Source organism: Camelus ferus, chromosome 10, assembly GCF_009834535.1.
Source record: "Camelus ferus isolate YT-003-E chromosome 10, BCGSAC_Cfer_1.0, whole genome shotgun sequence".
NCBI lineage: Eukaryota > Metazoa > Chordata > Mammalia > Artiodactyla > Camelidae > Camelus > Camelus ferus.
The window spans coordinates 12,831,420-12,844,707 of record NC_045705.1 but is presented as its reverse complement, the minus strand read 5'-3'; the positions used below and the strand labels follow the sequence as shown (position 1 = coordinate 12,844,707).

General features: G+C 34.5%; 1 protein-coding gene across 1 annotated transcript in view; it reads right to left on the bottom strand.

Moving 5' to 3' along the window:
• ANO5 (anoctamin 5) overlaps positions 1–13,288 on the bottom strand; it is a 70,509-nt gene that overhangs the window by 54,770 nt on the left and 2,451 nt on the right. The window contains 2 exon segments of the mRNA XM_032488369.1: positions 737–784; positions 7,514–7,560. Of these exon segments, the coding sequence (XP_032344260.1) occupies positions 737–784; positions 7,514–7,560 (95 nt within the window).

Sequence of the window (13,288 nt, the reverse complement as noted above, 5' to 3'; positions counted from 1 at the left end):
GGTTTTCACCTCTGGAATCTTGTAAATGTTTTACATGATCAAAAAACGAAAATAAATTAAAAAGAAAACAAACCAATAAAATTTCAGGTATTATAATTTGATCAACCCCACAACCTTCACTCTGGAACATAATGATCAGTACGCTAGTGAAAAGCAAAGCATCTGTATCAAAACTGTCAGGATGAAAATAACACTCTGTTTCTCCACCTTCCCAAATAGCATCTTTTATTTAATAAGCAACTAATGGAAATTTTTGAATCCCTTTATTAACTTCTTAATTGATATTTAAATCTGATTTTCAGATAAACTGCACTTCTTCAGGATTACTCTTAGGTATGTACTTACAGGTAAGAAGAAAGATGTATGCAGAGAAAATACTAAACTAGGCCTCAGAAAACTTGAGTTCTGCTCTAGTTCAGGGTCTGCCCTTTACACATGTGGATAATGTTGGTCACGTCATTAAGCCTCTCAGATTCTTCATTTTTTCATCTGTAAAACTGAGAAAGTAAAATGCAAGCAAAGTGCTAGGCTTTTTGTGTCATTCTCATTACTGTGGCTTATGACACTTTCTTTCCCATAAGAAACTCCTTTTGGCCAAAGTAATAAACTCTAAAATGTCATGTATGAGAACCTGAAAAATTACTGTGAACTGAGGGAGAGAGTGCTGCCATCGCTGACTGCAGAAGGACAGCCTGTTGTGTCCATGCAAGAAAGTATAGTAGTGACGGCCGCTTACCCTTGGTTCTTCACTGATGAGATAGCTGGACTCTCTGCTGCTCTGGTCCTGGTAATAGAACCATGGAGAAGATACAACACTGTTAATAACAGTGCAAGTGGGGAGCACATGACTTTCAACAACAAAAACTCTAGGTTCTCTATGCAGAAATCCTGCAATTCAGAGGAGCTGTGAAACACCTGAAATCGGATGCAAAACTGCGTGTATATGTGTGCTTATGCATGTGTGGGTGTGTAATGTGTGTGTGTATGAGTATGTGTATGGGGGGCTGTGGAAGAGAGAGCTTGGAAAAGAACGAAAATTTTGGAGGTAGTTTTAACAAATCATAAAAAAAAAATCTGAGACACAAGAAACTGTTAGGTCCTACACTGCAGAGAAATAACAAGGAGCCCCATTCCTTTAATGATGCTGAATTCTGAACAGGACTGAAAGGAAGGGCAGACTTAATTGGCTATTTTAGGCCTTTCAACATTTGTTTGAAATTATTAAAGTGAATACCATGGAAAATGTCCCACCAGAATGCATAAGGATTTGTACTTACAACTCAAGAGAAAAGCTATACGTGGATATAGATACACACTATAGACGTAATAACACTATTGTAGTTAAAGCAATAATGATGCCACCCTTGGTGTACCGCGGATTTCAAATCTTCATGCTCCACGATGGACCGCACACAACAGCACACACTCCTGAGATCACCTCTAAGCAGTGTCTAGTGACAGTTATAGAAGGGTGCCCAGGAGAAGCAGTCACCAGCAGAAATGCCCTGAAACATATGTCCAGACTGGGAATTCACTTACCTGGTTCTTCGAAAATCACAAACAGCATCTCATTACACCTAGGTAATAATGGGCAGATCAGTTTTCAAAAATAGAAAATTAAAAGTGCTAGGGGCATACTTAAAAACAAAAAAAAAGAACAATTTGGAAATTCACCACTACTACAAAAGTTAAGTTGCAGAATGTATCACCAAAAAAAGTGGTAATGTATCTGTGTTCTTAAGGAGGACGAGAAGAGATAATTTTGAACGTGTGTCAATTTTCATTCTACAGTATTGAATGTAAACTACATAAAAAGATGAATGTCATCTATGGTGTTAAAGTTATGCTGAAACAGTGGAAGACTTGTGGGAAGGCCGAGAGTCTGTGAGTAAATATATGTCGAAATCCCATTTCACTGATACATGATTCTGTGTGTGCACCTTGAAATGAATCCCATTAACTCATCTAAATACATCAAATATCAAATAAAGCTAATGAGTATCTTGATCACTCAATTCTGAAACAGCAGCCTCTGATATAAATTGTGCATCTATATTTCTGCCTTTAAAACAATATACGAATTTATTATAGCTTTGCTTTATACGTAACTTACAATGTAATTTTTTTCAATTATGTTAGAGAATAGTCAGTTGTTTTACTTACAAGAGAGTACAAGAAAACCATATACTAAACGTTTCAAAAACAGGCAGAATGCTTACTTCACAATACCTCACTTTAGGAAAAACGAGATTGTTGTGACTTTCTAATTAGAAGGTTTCTATGTGAATCTTAAGTTTTCATTTCTGTAGAATAAATGCCCAAGAGTGTGATTAGAGTCACATGGTAAGTGTATGTTTATGTTTTTATGAAACTGCCCAACAGTTTTCCAGATTGACTGGACCATTTTGCATCCCCACCAGCAGTGCATGAGATCCAGTTTCTCTTCGGCCTCACCAGTATTTGGTATTGTCACTATTTTCCATTTTAGCTGTTCTAATAGTGCAGTGATATCTCACCTTGGTTTTATTTTGTAATTCCCTAATGGCTAATGATATTCAGTATCTTTTCATGTGTTTATCTGCTATCCATGTATCCTCTTTAGGGAAACATCTCATCATGTGTTTGCCCATTTGGGTTGACTGCTTTTTAACATTTTGCTTTGCTGTTTCTTTATATACCATAGGCATGAGTCCTTGGTCAGATATGTGATGTGCAAATATTCTCTCCCAGTCTGTAGCTTGCCTGTTCCTCTTAACAGGATCATTCACAGAACAAAAGTTCCTAAATTTGATAAAGTCCAATTTATCAATTTTTTTCTTTTATGGATCATGCTTTTGTCTAAGAACTCTTCATAAAGTCCTAGTTTCCAAAGATTTTCTCCATTTTTTCATTCCAAAAGCTTTACAGTTTTAGGGTTTACCCTTAAATCTATGATAATGTTGAGTTATATTTGTATACATTGTGAGGTTTAGGTCAAAGCTCATAATTTAACCTATGGATATCCAAATGCTCCAGGACATTTGTTGAAAAAAGTATCTTTCTTCTAGTGAATTACTTGTGCGCATTTGTCCAAAATCATTTGGCTGTACTTGTGTTGGGCTATTTCCACAGTTTCCATTCTGTTTCATTAATCTACAAACCTCTTTCTGCAAATACCACAAAGTCTTGATTAGACTGCAGCTAAAAAAGAAGTCTTTAAATTGGGTAGACTGATTCCTTCTACCTGTTCTTCTTTTTCCAAAAGTGTTCAATCTCTTCTACTTCCTTTGCATTTCCATATGAATTTTTTAGAACTATCTTGTCCATATCTAGAAATAATCTTGTTGAGATTTTGATAGCAATTGTATTAACTTATATACCAATTTGGGTTTCCATGTGTTCACTGCTTGTGTATAGAAATACAATTGATTCCTATATGAAATTCATTTCTTCTAGGATTTTTTGTTTGTTTGTTTTGTAAATTTCTTGGGATTTTAGACCATCATGTCATCTGCAAATAGGGAGAATTTGATTTATTTCTGTCTGATTCATATGCCTTTTATTTTCTTTCCTTATCGCAAGAACTTTCAGTACTATGTTTAATAGCAATGGTAAGTGAAAACATCCTTACCATCTTCCTGACCGTAGGAGGAAAGCATTCAGTCTTTTACTATTAAATGTGATGTTACTGTAAGTGTTTTATAGATGTTCTTTATCAGGCAAGGAAGTTCCACTCTATTCTTATTTTTCTGAGAATCTGTATACATAGATATTGAATTTAGGTAAATTTTTTTTCTGAAAAAAATAGATAAAATTATGTGATTTTCATTCTTTAGTCTTTTAACATGAAGTACGCAAATTGATTTTTGAAAAGTGAATGAGCCTTCCATCAATGGAATAATACCATTGGTTATGGTATTAAATACTTCTCATATTCTATTTGCTATATTTTACTAAGGATTTTTGTGTCTATGATCATGAGCGATATTAGTCTGTAGGTTTTTTTTTTTTCGTTCTGTCTTTGTTTGGTTTAATATCAGGGTAATGTGAGCCTCTCAAATGAACTGGGAAGTGCTCATTCCCCTTCTATTTTCAGGAAGATACTGTATAAGATTGGTCTTAATTATTCTTCAAATATTTGGTAGAATTTTCCAATGAAACCATTTGGGCCTAGAGATTTCTTTGGGGGAAGTGTTTTAATTACCCATTTGATTTCCTTAATAATCATAGGACTAGTCAAATTATTAATTTCACACGGAGTGGGTTGAGGTAGTTTGTGCTTTTTGAGAAATTTATTCATTCTACCTAAGTTGTCACATTTATAAGTGTAGAATTATTTTTAATATTCCTTTATTATCATGTTGCTATCCACAGAGCCTGTAAGTGATATACCTTTTTTACTCCTATATTGGTCATATGCATCTCTTCTCTCTCCCTCCCTCCCTCCTTTCCTCCGTTTCTCCCTCTCTTCTTTTTATCAGTCTAGCTAGAGGCTTATCAATTTTATTACCTTTTCAAAGAGCTGGCTTTTTGTTTCAATGTTTTTCCCTAATACTTTTGTTTCCAACTTACTAGAAAATTACTAAATATCATGATGTATGATATTTCCAAAATACTATGGTTTAAATTTAAGAAAATAAATTTCTCAGTTTGCAAGGCAAATATAAAGTCTTAAAAATCTGAGCAAAACTGTTTCAGATGAGTCAAATATGCAACATCTATTGCTGTTGAATGTGCAAAGAGATAAGGAACAGCATAAATATGACTTGACGAAATTATTTTATTCTAAAGAAGTTTAAGTCTGGAATATATAAGTAAATATGAAAGATACACAAAGAAGCAAAGAATATGAACCGTAATTGAAGTTAACTTGAGCAACACATATAAAGATCTGTGAGGAATATATTATTGTTATGTCAATATGAACAGAATAAAAATGACAGTATACTTATCATTTGAATTGCATTAGTCAATCTCATAAGATAAATCTTTTCTCAGTCTGCTCCAAAGACATGAAACCTTTAATTTTTGATGTTCTTTATTTTCTAGATAATTGTCTTGGTTCACTCACTCACTCAGTAAATACATTCTCTGTGCCACGGCACATCACTTTAGTTGTGGGGCCTCTGCTTCAGGACAGTGGTTTTCAAACTTTAACGGCAATATGAGTAACCTGTGATGCGTCTTTTTAAATCATGACTACCTAACCTCATCCCCAATGACACTGATTAGTAGTCTGAGGTAGGTCCCAGGAGTCTGCATTTTTAAGAAATTCTTTATATAATCCTTATTCAGGTGGTGTACAAATTACACTGTAAAAATTACTGGACCAAATAATGTTCATAGTTTATTCAGTTCTCATATTCTATTTCACTTAGCAGTTTGGTCACTGAGCTTCTAAAGAATTCCAGAACTTCTAGAAATCTTAAGTCAAGGAGCTCATTCAGCCAGTTTATCCAGCTAATTAGCATAGAGTCAACCTATTCTGATAGATTGTGTTTCCCAAGGTGGGAATTTCAATCGCTCCTAAGAAGCTGTTTTTAGAGAGAGTTTTTCTATTTGGCTGACATCCCTAAACCAATTCAAGGACATCCACCTCCATGAGTACTGCTCTGGGTCAACTAGGATCTACCAGAATGATTATTTTATCTGAAATATCTTCAGAATGCTTCCACTTTGTATACAAAAAAAATCTAAGTTGTTGGTATCCATTTGCAAGTTTATGTAAAACATAATTTAAGGCCTTTGCTTAAGAGAACCCTGTATTTTTACAAACTGTATTTTAATTTTATTACTTATTATTTTACTTAATACATTCCCTTAATTCAGATTGAGTCACTTAAACTCTGGCACAGTCATCAATAAGTACTTGTCAGGTTCAAGATGGCAGTGAAGGGAGACCCTGAACTCGCCTGCGCCTACAGACACACCACATCTATAGCTACAAATGGAACAATTCCCTGTGACAAGGCTGAAAACCAGCTGACTAGCACCTCCATAACAAAGGATAAAAGGGCCACACTGATGTGGGTAGGAGAAGTAGAGATACAGTCCCACCAAAAGCTACCCTTGGGTGTGGTAACTATACCCATCGACATTCCCCGCAGCAGTGCACAGGGTTCCCTTTTCCCCACATCTCACCAGTACGGGGCTTCTCCCTGACAAGTGAGGGGTTTGTGCCCCACATCAAGCACCCCATGCCCTGGGATCTGCCCTGGAAAGACATGCCGCCAAAACGAATGGTTTGAAAACCAACAGGGCTTATTCCAGGAGACCCAAAGGTTATAGGGAATGAAGAGTCTACTCCTAACAGGGCTCATATGCGGACTCGGTCACCCTGGGACCCAGCACAAAAGTAGCAGTTTGAAAAGCACCTAAACTATATGTGAAAAAGACTTACTTGCCAGTTACCATGGGAAACAGTATGGAGATTCTTCAAAAAATCGAAAATAGAAGTACCATAGGATCCAGTAATTCTACTTCTGATTATTTATACAAAAGATACAAAAACACTAATTTGAAAAGATACATGCACTCCTATGTTCACTGCAGCATCGTTTACAATAGCCAAAATATGGAAATGACCAAAGTATCCATGGATGGATGAATAAATGTGTGTGTACATATACACAATGGAATACTTCTTGGCCATAAAAAAGAATAAAATCTTGCTAATTGCAACATCAATGGAACTTGAGGATATTATGCTAAGTGAAAAAAATCACAGAAAGACAAATACTACATGATTTCACTTATATGTGGAGTCTATAAAACAAAACAAATGAACAAACAAAACAAAATAAAGCTCATAGATACAGAGAACAGACTGATGGTTGCCAGAGGAGAGGTAGTTGGGAGGTAGGCAAAATGGGTGAAGGGCGTTAAGAGGTACAAACTTTCACTTACAAGTGAGTCATGGGGATGTATGTACAGCATCGTGACTACAATCAATAATATTGGATTGCATGTTTTAAAGTCACCAAGAGAATAAACCTTAAAAGCTTTCATCATAAGAGGAAAAAAATGTGATTTTGTATGGTAATACATGGTAACTAGACATTATGGTGACATTTTGCAGTGTATAGAAATATTGAATCATACATCTGAAATTAATAATAATATCATGTCAATTAAACTGCAATAAAAAAGCACTAATCTACTAACATGTGTAACCAAAAAGCTGTCAAGTATTACACCTGCATTATACTCAAGCCAAGGGTTAAGCCAAATACTATTATCTTGCATATCAAGTCTAAGCATATCTGAGTGTATTTCACAGAGAACCTCAAAACAAACCCAAACTTATGTTTGCTCCCTTATATAACATTCAGAAAGATTCAATATTAAATCTGCATGAAACATGAAGTTTGCTTTACTTACTAAAAAATGAATAGTTTGGAGGACAAAATAAAAAGAAAGTAGTATGAGTGAATAACTGAAGCACAAAGACCTAAGTATTCATATGAAGTACATTTTTAACCCCGTCTCAATTTTTTTGTTTGACTTATAGGAAGCTAATACATATATAACTTACCTCATTTGTTTCATAAATACAGTCTACTTCTCCGCTGACTCTTCTCTCTAAATTAAACAAAAAAGAAAAAACAATCATGTAAAAATGGCCAACTAATCACAATATGTTAAAAGTCTGCATTAGGAGGAAATAGGAATTCAAAATTCAAACAAAAAAAGTTCAAAGAAAATAATACTAAAAGAAAACACCCAAGATCTTCCTGAAGCTAAACTGTTCAAAACAAACTCAAAAGAATTGAGCACCAAAATTGTCTATAATCTAGAGGAAAAGCATCAAATACTGATGTGTGGGACATAATCTCATCCATTAAGAAATAAACTTAACTTTGATAAATGCAGTTATCAATCCACAGCCACAAAGCTGCTTAGAGGAATGCAGTTATCAATCCACAGCCACAAAGCTGCTTAGAGGAAAACATCCAATAGGAATGTCCATCACTATCTCTTAGTTCTTACCGTGTGAGATTTATTATTCTGTCAGTATGTTTTCCTGGAAATGAACTGCACTGGTTGCAAGTAAAGTTCTGTCAGAGCACTACCAGTTCAAATAGGCCAAACTGCTTCTTAACTCACAGATAATCTTCATGATAGTTACTTCATGAGTCATTTGGACTGAAATATATGTTCAAATAAGTTTCTGACACTAAAAAATGTTAAATATAGAGTTCTGATTCTCATTCTCTAGGGACTCCAATTTGCAAAAACACAGAAATATTTCGTAAGTTAAAAACTTTCCAAATAGAAAAAAATGGGGGAGAAAATCACAATGGGAATGAAATAGAATATTGCTACCATTTAAGAGCCATCCACAGCAACTGTAATTTTAGGAAGTGTTAATATATATTCTGAAAATACAAAAAATAGAAACCTACCATTAGTATAGCTTTTTTTTCTTTCCCAATTTCGCTTATCGTGGTAAAATACATGTAACATAAAATTTATCATATTAACCATTATCAAGTGTACAGTTCAATGGTATTAAATTCATTCATAATATTGAGCAATCATTACCATCATCCATCTCCAGAACTCTTTTCATCTTGTAAAACTGGAACACTATATCCACTAATAACTCTTCCCCTTTCCCAGCCCCAGGCAACCACCTTTCTACTTTGTTTCTATAATTTTGACTTCTCTAAGTGCCTTCAATAAATGAAAACATATAGTAATCATCACTGTGTGAGTGGTTGATTTGACATAGCATAATGTCCTCAAGTTTCATCAATGTTGAAGCATATGTGAGAATTTTAAAGGCTGAATAATATTCCCCTGTATGTGTATACCACTTTTGCTTATCCATTCAACCACAGATGGACACTTGTGTTGCCCCCACATTTTAGCTTTGAATAATGCTGCTATCAACATGGGTGTATAAAAATCTCCAAGATCCTGCTTTCAGTTCTTTCGGGTATATACCCAGAAGTGGAATTACTGGATCATATGGTAATTCTTTAATTTTTTGACAAACCACCAAACTGTTTTCCATAGTAGCTGAACCATTTTACATTTCCACCAATGGTGCACAAGGGTTCCAATTACTCCACAACCTTGCCAACTCTTGTTATTTTATTTTGTTTTTTGATAGTAGCCATCCTAATGGGTTTGGGGTGGTACCTCTTGTAGTTTTGCATCCCCCTAATGATTATGATGCTGAGTATCTTTTCATATTCTTCTTGCCATTTTTATATCCTCTTTACAGAAATGCCTATTCGAGTCCTTTATCCATTTTTATGTATTTTTTATCAAAGTATAATCAGTTTACAATGTTAAGTCAATTTCTGGTGTATAGCACAATACTTCAGCCATATAGGAACAAACATATATTCATTTTCATATTCTTTTTCATCATAAGTTACTACAAGATATTGAATATGGCTCCCCGTGCTATACAGTATAAACTTGTTGTTTATCTATTTTATATATATTAGTTCGTATCTGCAAATCTCAAATTCCCAATTTATCCCTTCCCACCCCTTCTCCCCCACCGGTAACCATAAGTTTGTTTTCTATGTCTGTGAGTCTGTTTCTATTTTGTAAATAAGATTGTCTTTTTTTTTTTTAAGATTCCACATATAAGTGATATCATCTGTATTTTTCTTTTTCTTTTGTTCTTATTAAGGTCTATGAGCTGATTGTATATTTTGGAAATTAGCCCATTGTTGATCGCATCATTTACAAATATTTTCTCCCATTCTGTAGTTTATCTTTTCACTTTGTTGATGGTATCCTTAGCTGTGCAAAAGCTTTTAAGTTTAATTAGATCCTATTTGTTTATTTTTGCTTTTATTTCCATTACTCCAGGAGGTGGTTCAAAAAATACATTGCTATGATTTATGTCCAAGAGTGTTCCTCTCCAAAGAAGACAGACAGATGGCCATCATTAAAATTCTACCAATGATAAATGCTGGAGAGGGTGTGGAGAAAAGGGAACCTTCCTACACTGTTGGTGGAAATGTAAATTGGTGCAGCCACTATGAAGGATAGTATGGAGGTTCCTTAAAAAACTAAAAATAGACTTATCATATGATCCAGCAATCCCACTCCTGGGCACATACCCAGAAAAAAATATAATTCAAAAAGACACATGCACCCCAATGTTCATAGTGGCACTATTTATAATAGCCAAGACATGGAAATAACCCAAATATCCATCAACAGATGACTGGATAAAGAAGATGTGGTGTATATAGACAATGAAATACTACTCAGCTATAAAAAAGAATAAAAGAGTGCCATTTGCAGCAACATGGATGGACCTGGAGATCATTATTCAAAGTGAAGTAAGCCAGAAAGAGAAAGAAAAATGTCATATGGTTTCAGTTACATGTGGAATCTAAAAAAAAGGACCCAAATGAACTACTTATTATTTATAACTTAGATGATTTCTTGACTATGCATAAGCACATATGACTGTCCTTTATGATTGGATTTCTCCATTCTGTTGATTTTTATTTTGTGGTTGGCTTTATTCCTTTAATAACTATGTAAGTTTAAAAATTTGAAGCTTTAAACTGTTCTTAGAAGAAACGAACAGTATGTGTATATAAATTTTAATATGGTTTTATCTTGCAATGAGTTGCTCTTCCTAGAATAAACTTTGTTTACCCTATTAATTAATTAAAATAAAACATAAAATAAATAAATTTCAGATTTGAGTGACAATGAGTTGAGTGACAATGAGGAGTGAAGACTCCTAGGCTTGAGCAATTCGAGACTTCATTTAATGAAATGGGGAAGATTATTAATGGTGGGCAATTAATACAGCAGATGCTGTATCCCCACAAATATCCTTTCTCCTCCTTGTACTTTATTAATAAAACCCTGAACATGTGGTGCAGCAATGACCTCTAGAAAACAAGAACAAAAAATAAAAAATGAAAAAACACATTTCCTAGCCTTCCTTGCAATTTAAGAATATGACATAAATTCAAAGCTATCAAATAACATATAAAGGACATTAATGTCTACCTCCTAAGATATAGGCAAGCTTCAAGTGAAATAATGCATGTAAATTGCTTCAAGCACTCACTGACACAGAGAAGGTCAATGAATATTAGTTATTCTTATTGGTATTATTATTAGGGTATATTCTATTTTATTAACTTCCAAAGCTGTTTTAAGTTCTTTTGGATAAGTTTTAGAATGTCAGATTAAAGGTAAAAGAATTTCAAGTGGTAGAGCGCATGCTTAACATGCACGAAGTCCTGGGTTCAATCCCCAGTACCTCATCTAAAAATAAATAAACCTAATCCCCCCACCCCAAATCAAAAATCTCAGAATGGGCTCTGAATAATAACATTCTGCCTTTTAAAAAAAGTAAGTAAAAATTATTGGAAAAATATAAAATGTCATACAGTACTATCATTAAAGGATTTTACCCATGAATACTGTATATGAAAAATTCCCCAATGACTTGACCATTGCTCATTGATTTTTCAATGAAAAGTAAACCAATCTAGGAAACTCTTAAAATAAATAAAGAATAAGATTCTAAGAAATGCATGCTTTGTCTCTCAATGTATGGTACTTGAGCACTGATATAGGGAGGCTTTTATTTTCTTGAGGACATAAATGGTCACTATTATGTATAAGAACTAAATATAGTTCCAAGCACAGAGCAAACAAATGCACACCTTAAGCTAGGGTTAGAGGGTATTTTATAATTCTGTTTAGAAAAGAAAGCTGAAAAACTGGAAGTATCAACCCTTTCATCTTCTGATATTTTTGCTGCATTTAACATAAAGCAACTAGTTAAAAAATACTTTCAAACTGCTATCGGAACTTGATGCAGTGCATTTATTTGAGAATGTGGAAAGGGGACAACAGTTCCTCCAGATTATCTTCCTCCAAACTAATTCTCTCTTAGGCTTCCATCTTTGAACTTGCTGCTTCCTTGCCCTGGAACTAACAACTGTTCCTTTTTTCGCTATCAGTTTTGATGTCCTCCTTTCAGGCCTTGCCTGAAACCTCCCCATCTGCCCCCTGGATTAGCCTCCTACCTGCTCCCACACCACACTGAATTTACTAGCCCTTTCTGGGTACATGGTCCAATTATACCTCCCTCCACAAGACTGCAAGCTCCCTGAGAGCCACATTGAGCATACTTAGTAAACTCTATCACTTTCTGAAAAGCTGAAAGATGAAAGAGGATAGATATATTTCCTCAGACACCACGCTCCCTCGCACACATCGGTGCTCTCTCTCTCTCTCTCTCATACACACACAATTGGATGTTTACATGCCATAGACCCAGAAACACTTTCACACTTCTTTAGAGTATAAAGTTGTATAATGATGCATAATCTCCAAACCCCTGTCAAAACAGAGGCCTATCTGAAGAGGCAGGATCTGAAACCAACAACTTTAGATCAGCTTCTTGTTATTCCTGCAACTTCCTCTAAAATCAGTGGAAATGACTGTACTCTTCCAGTAGGCTAGAAACCAAAATTATGAATGGTTTAATACCAATCATGATGGAGAATCACAAAATATGTACTAAAATTTAAGCCAGCCCAAAGACAGCTTTGAGTTTTCACTGAAAGCACATTACTAAGAATACACACTCTACCAAACTCAGAACCCAAAAATAGCCTTTGCATTTACCAAACGATCTTCTCAGTTTACACTCCTTCCAGCAGCATAAAATAATATGCATGCAATCAAATATAAATATTACTAAAGGATAAGTGGTTTGGTTAAATACAATGCTTGATGTAGTTGTAAAGATGCAAGCAACTTCACATTCAATTTTTAAAACCGCCTTTTCCAATGTTAAACCTTTAAACTGTCTTTTCCAATGCTGAATGTATCATAAATCAGCCCAAGAATGAATATTTCAAATCAGAACTTCCTTGCAATGTCATTCATCAGACCCAACCATCAAATACATGGGAGTCCACATCAATATCCTTTTCTCCTATCTCCACCCAAATAAGAGGCAAATCTTTTATCACAACAAGAGGAAATGACCAAAAAAAACCTATTAAAAGCTTCAGATTAGTAAAATTACAATAGAAAGTAATTCTCAGTAAAGGAGGAAACCACTGAGTACAGAAAGGGACTTCTAAATTTATACATTTAAAAGATATTTGACTTTTGTATTACTATCGATCATTTTCCCTAACAAATTTATTGCATCATTCAGCAGAGCCATTAGTCAAAGTTTAAAGTTTTCAATAGTTGTATTTCCTTCTATCTTTAAATTATTTTTTGTTTATAAAAAAGAGGGAGTTGCTTTAAGTAACATAAGTGACATCATCAAAAACATGGAAAGACA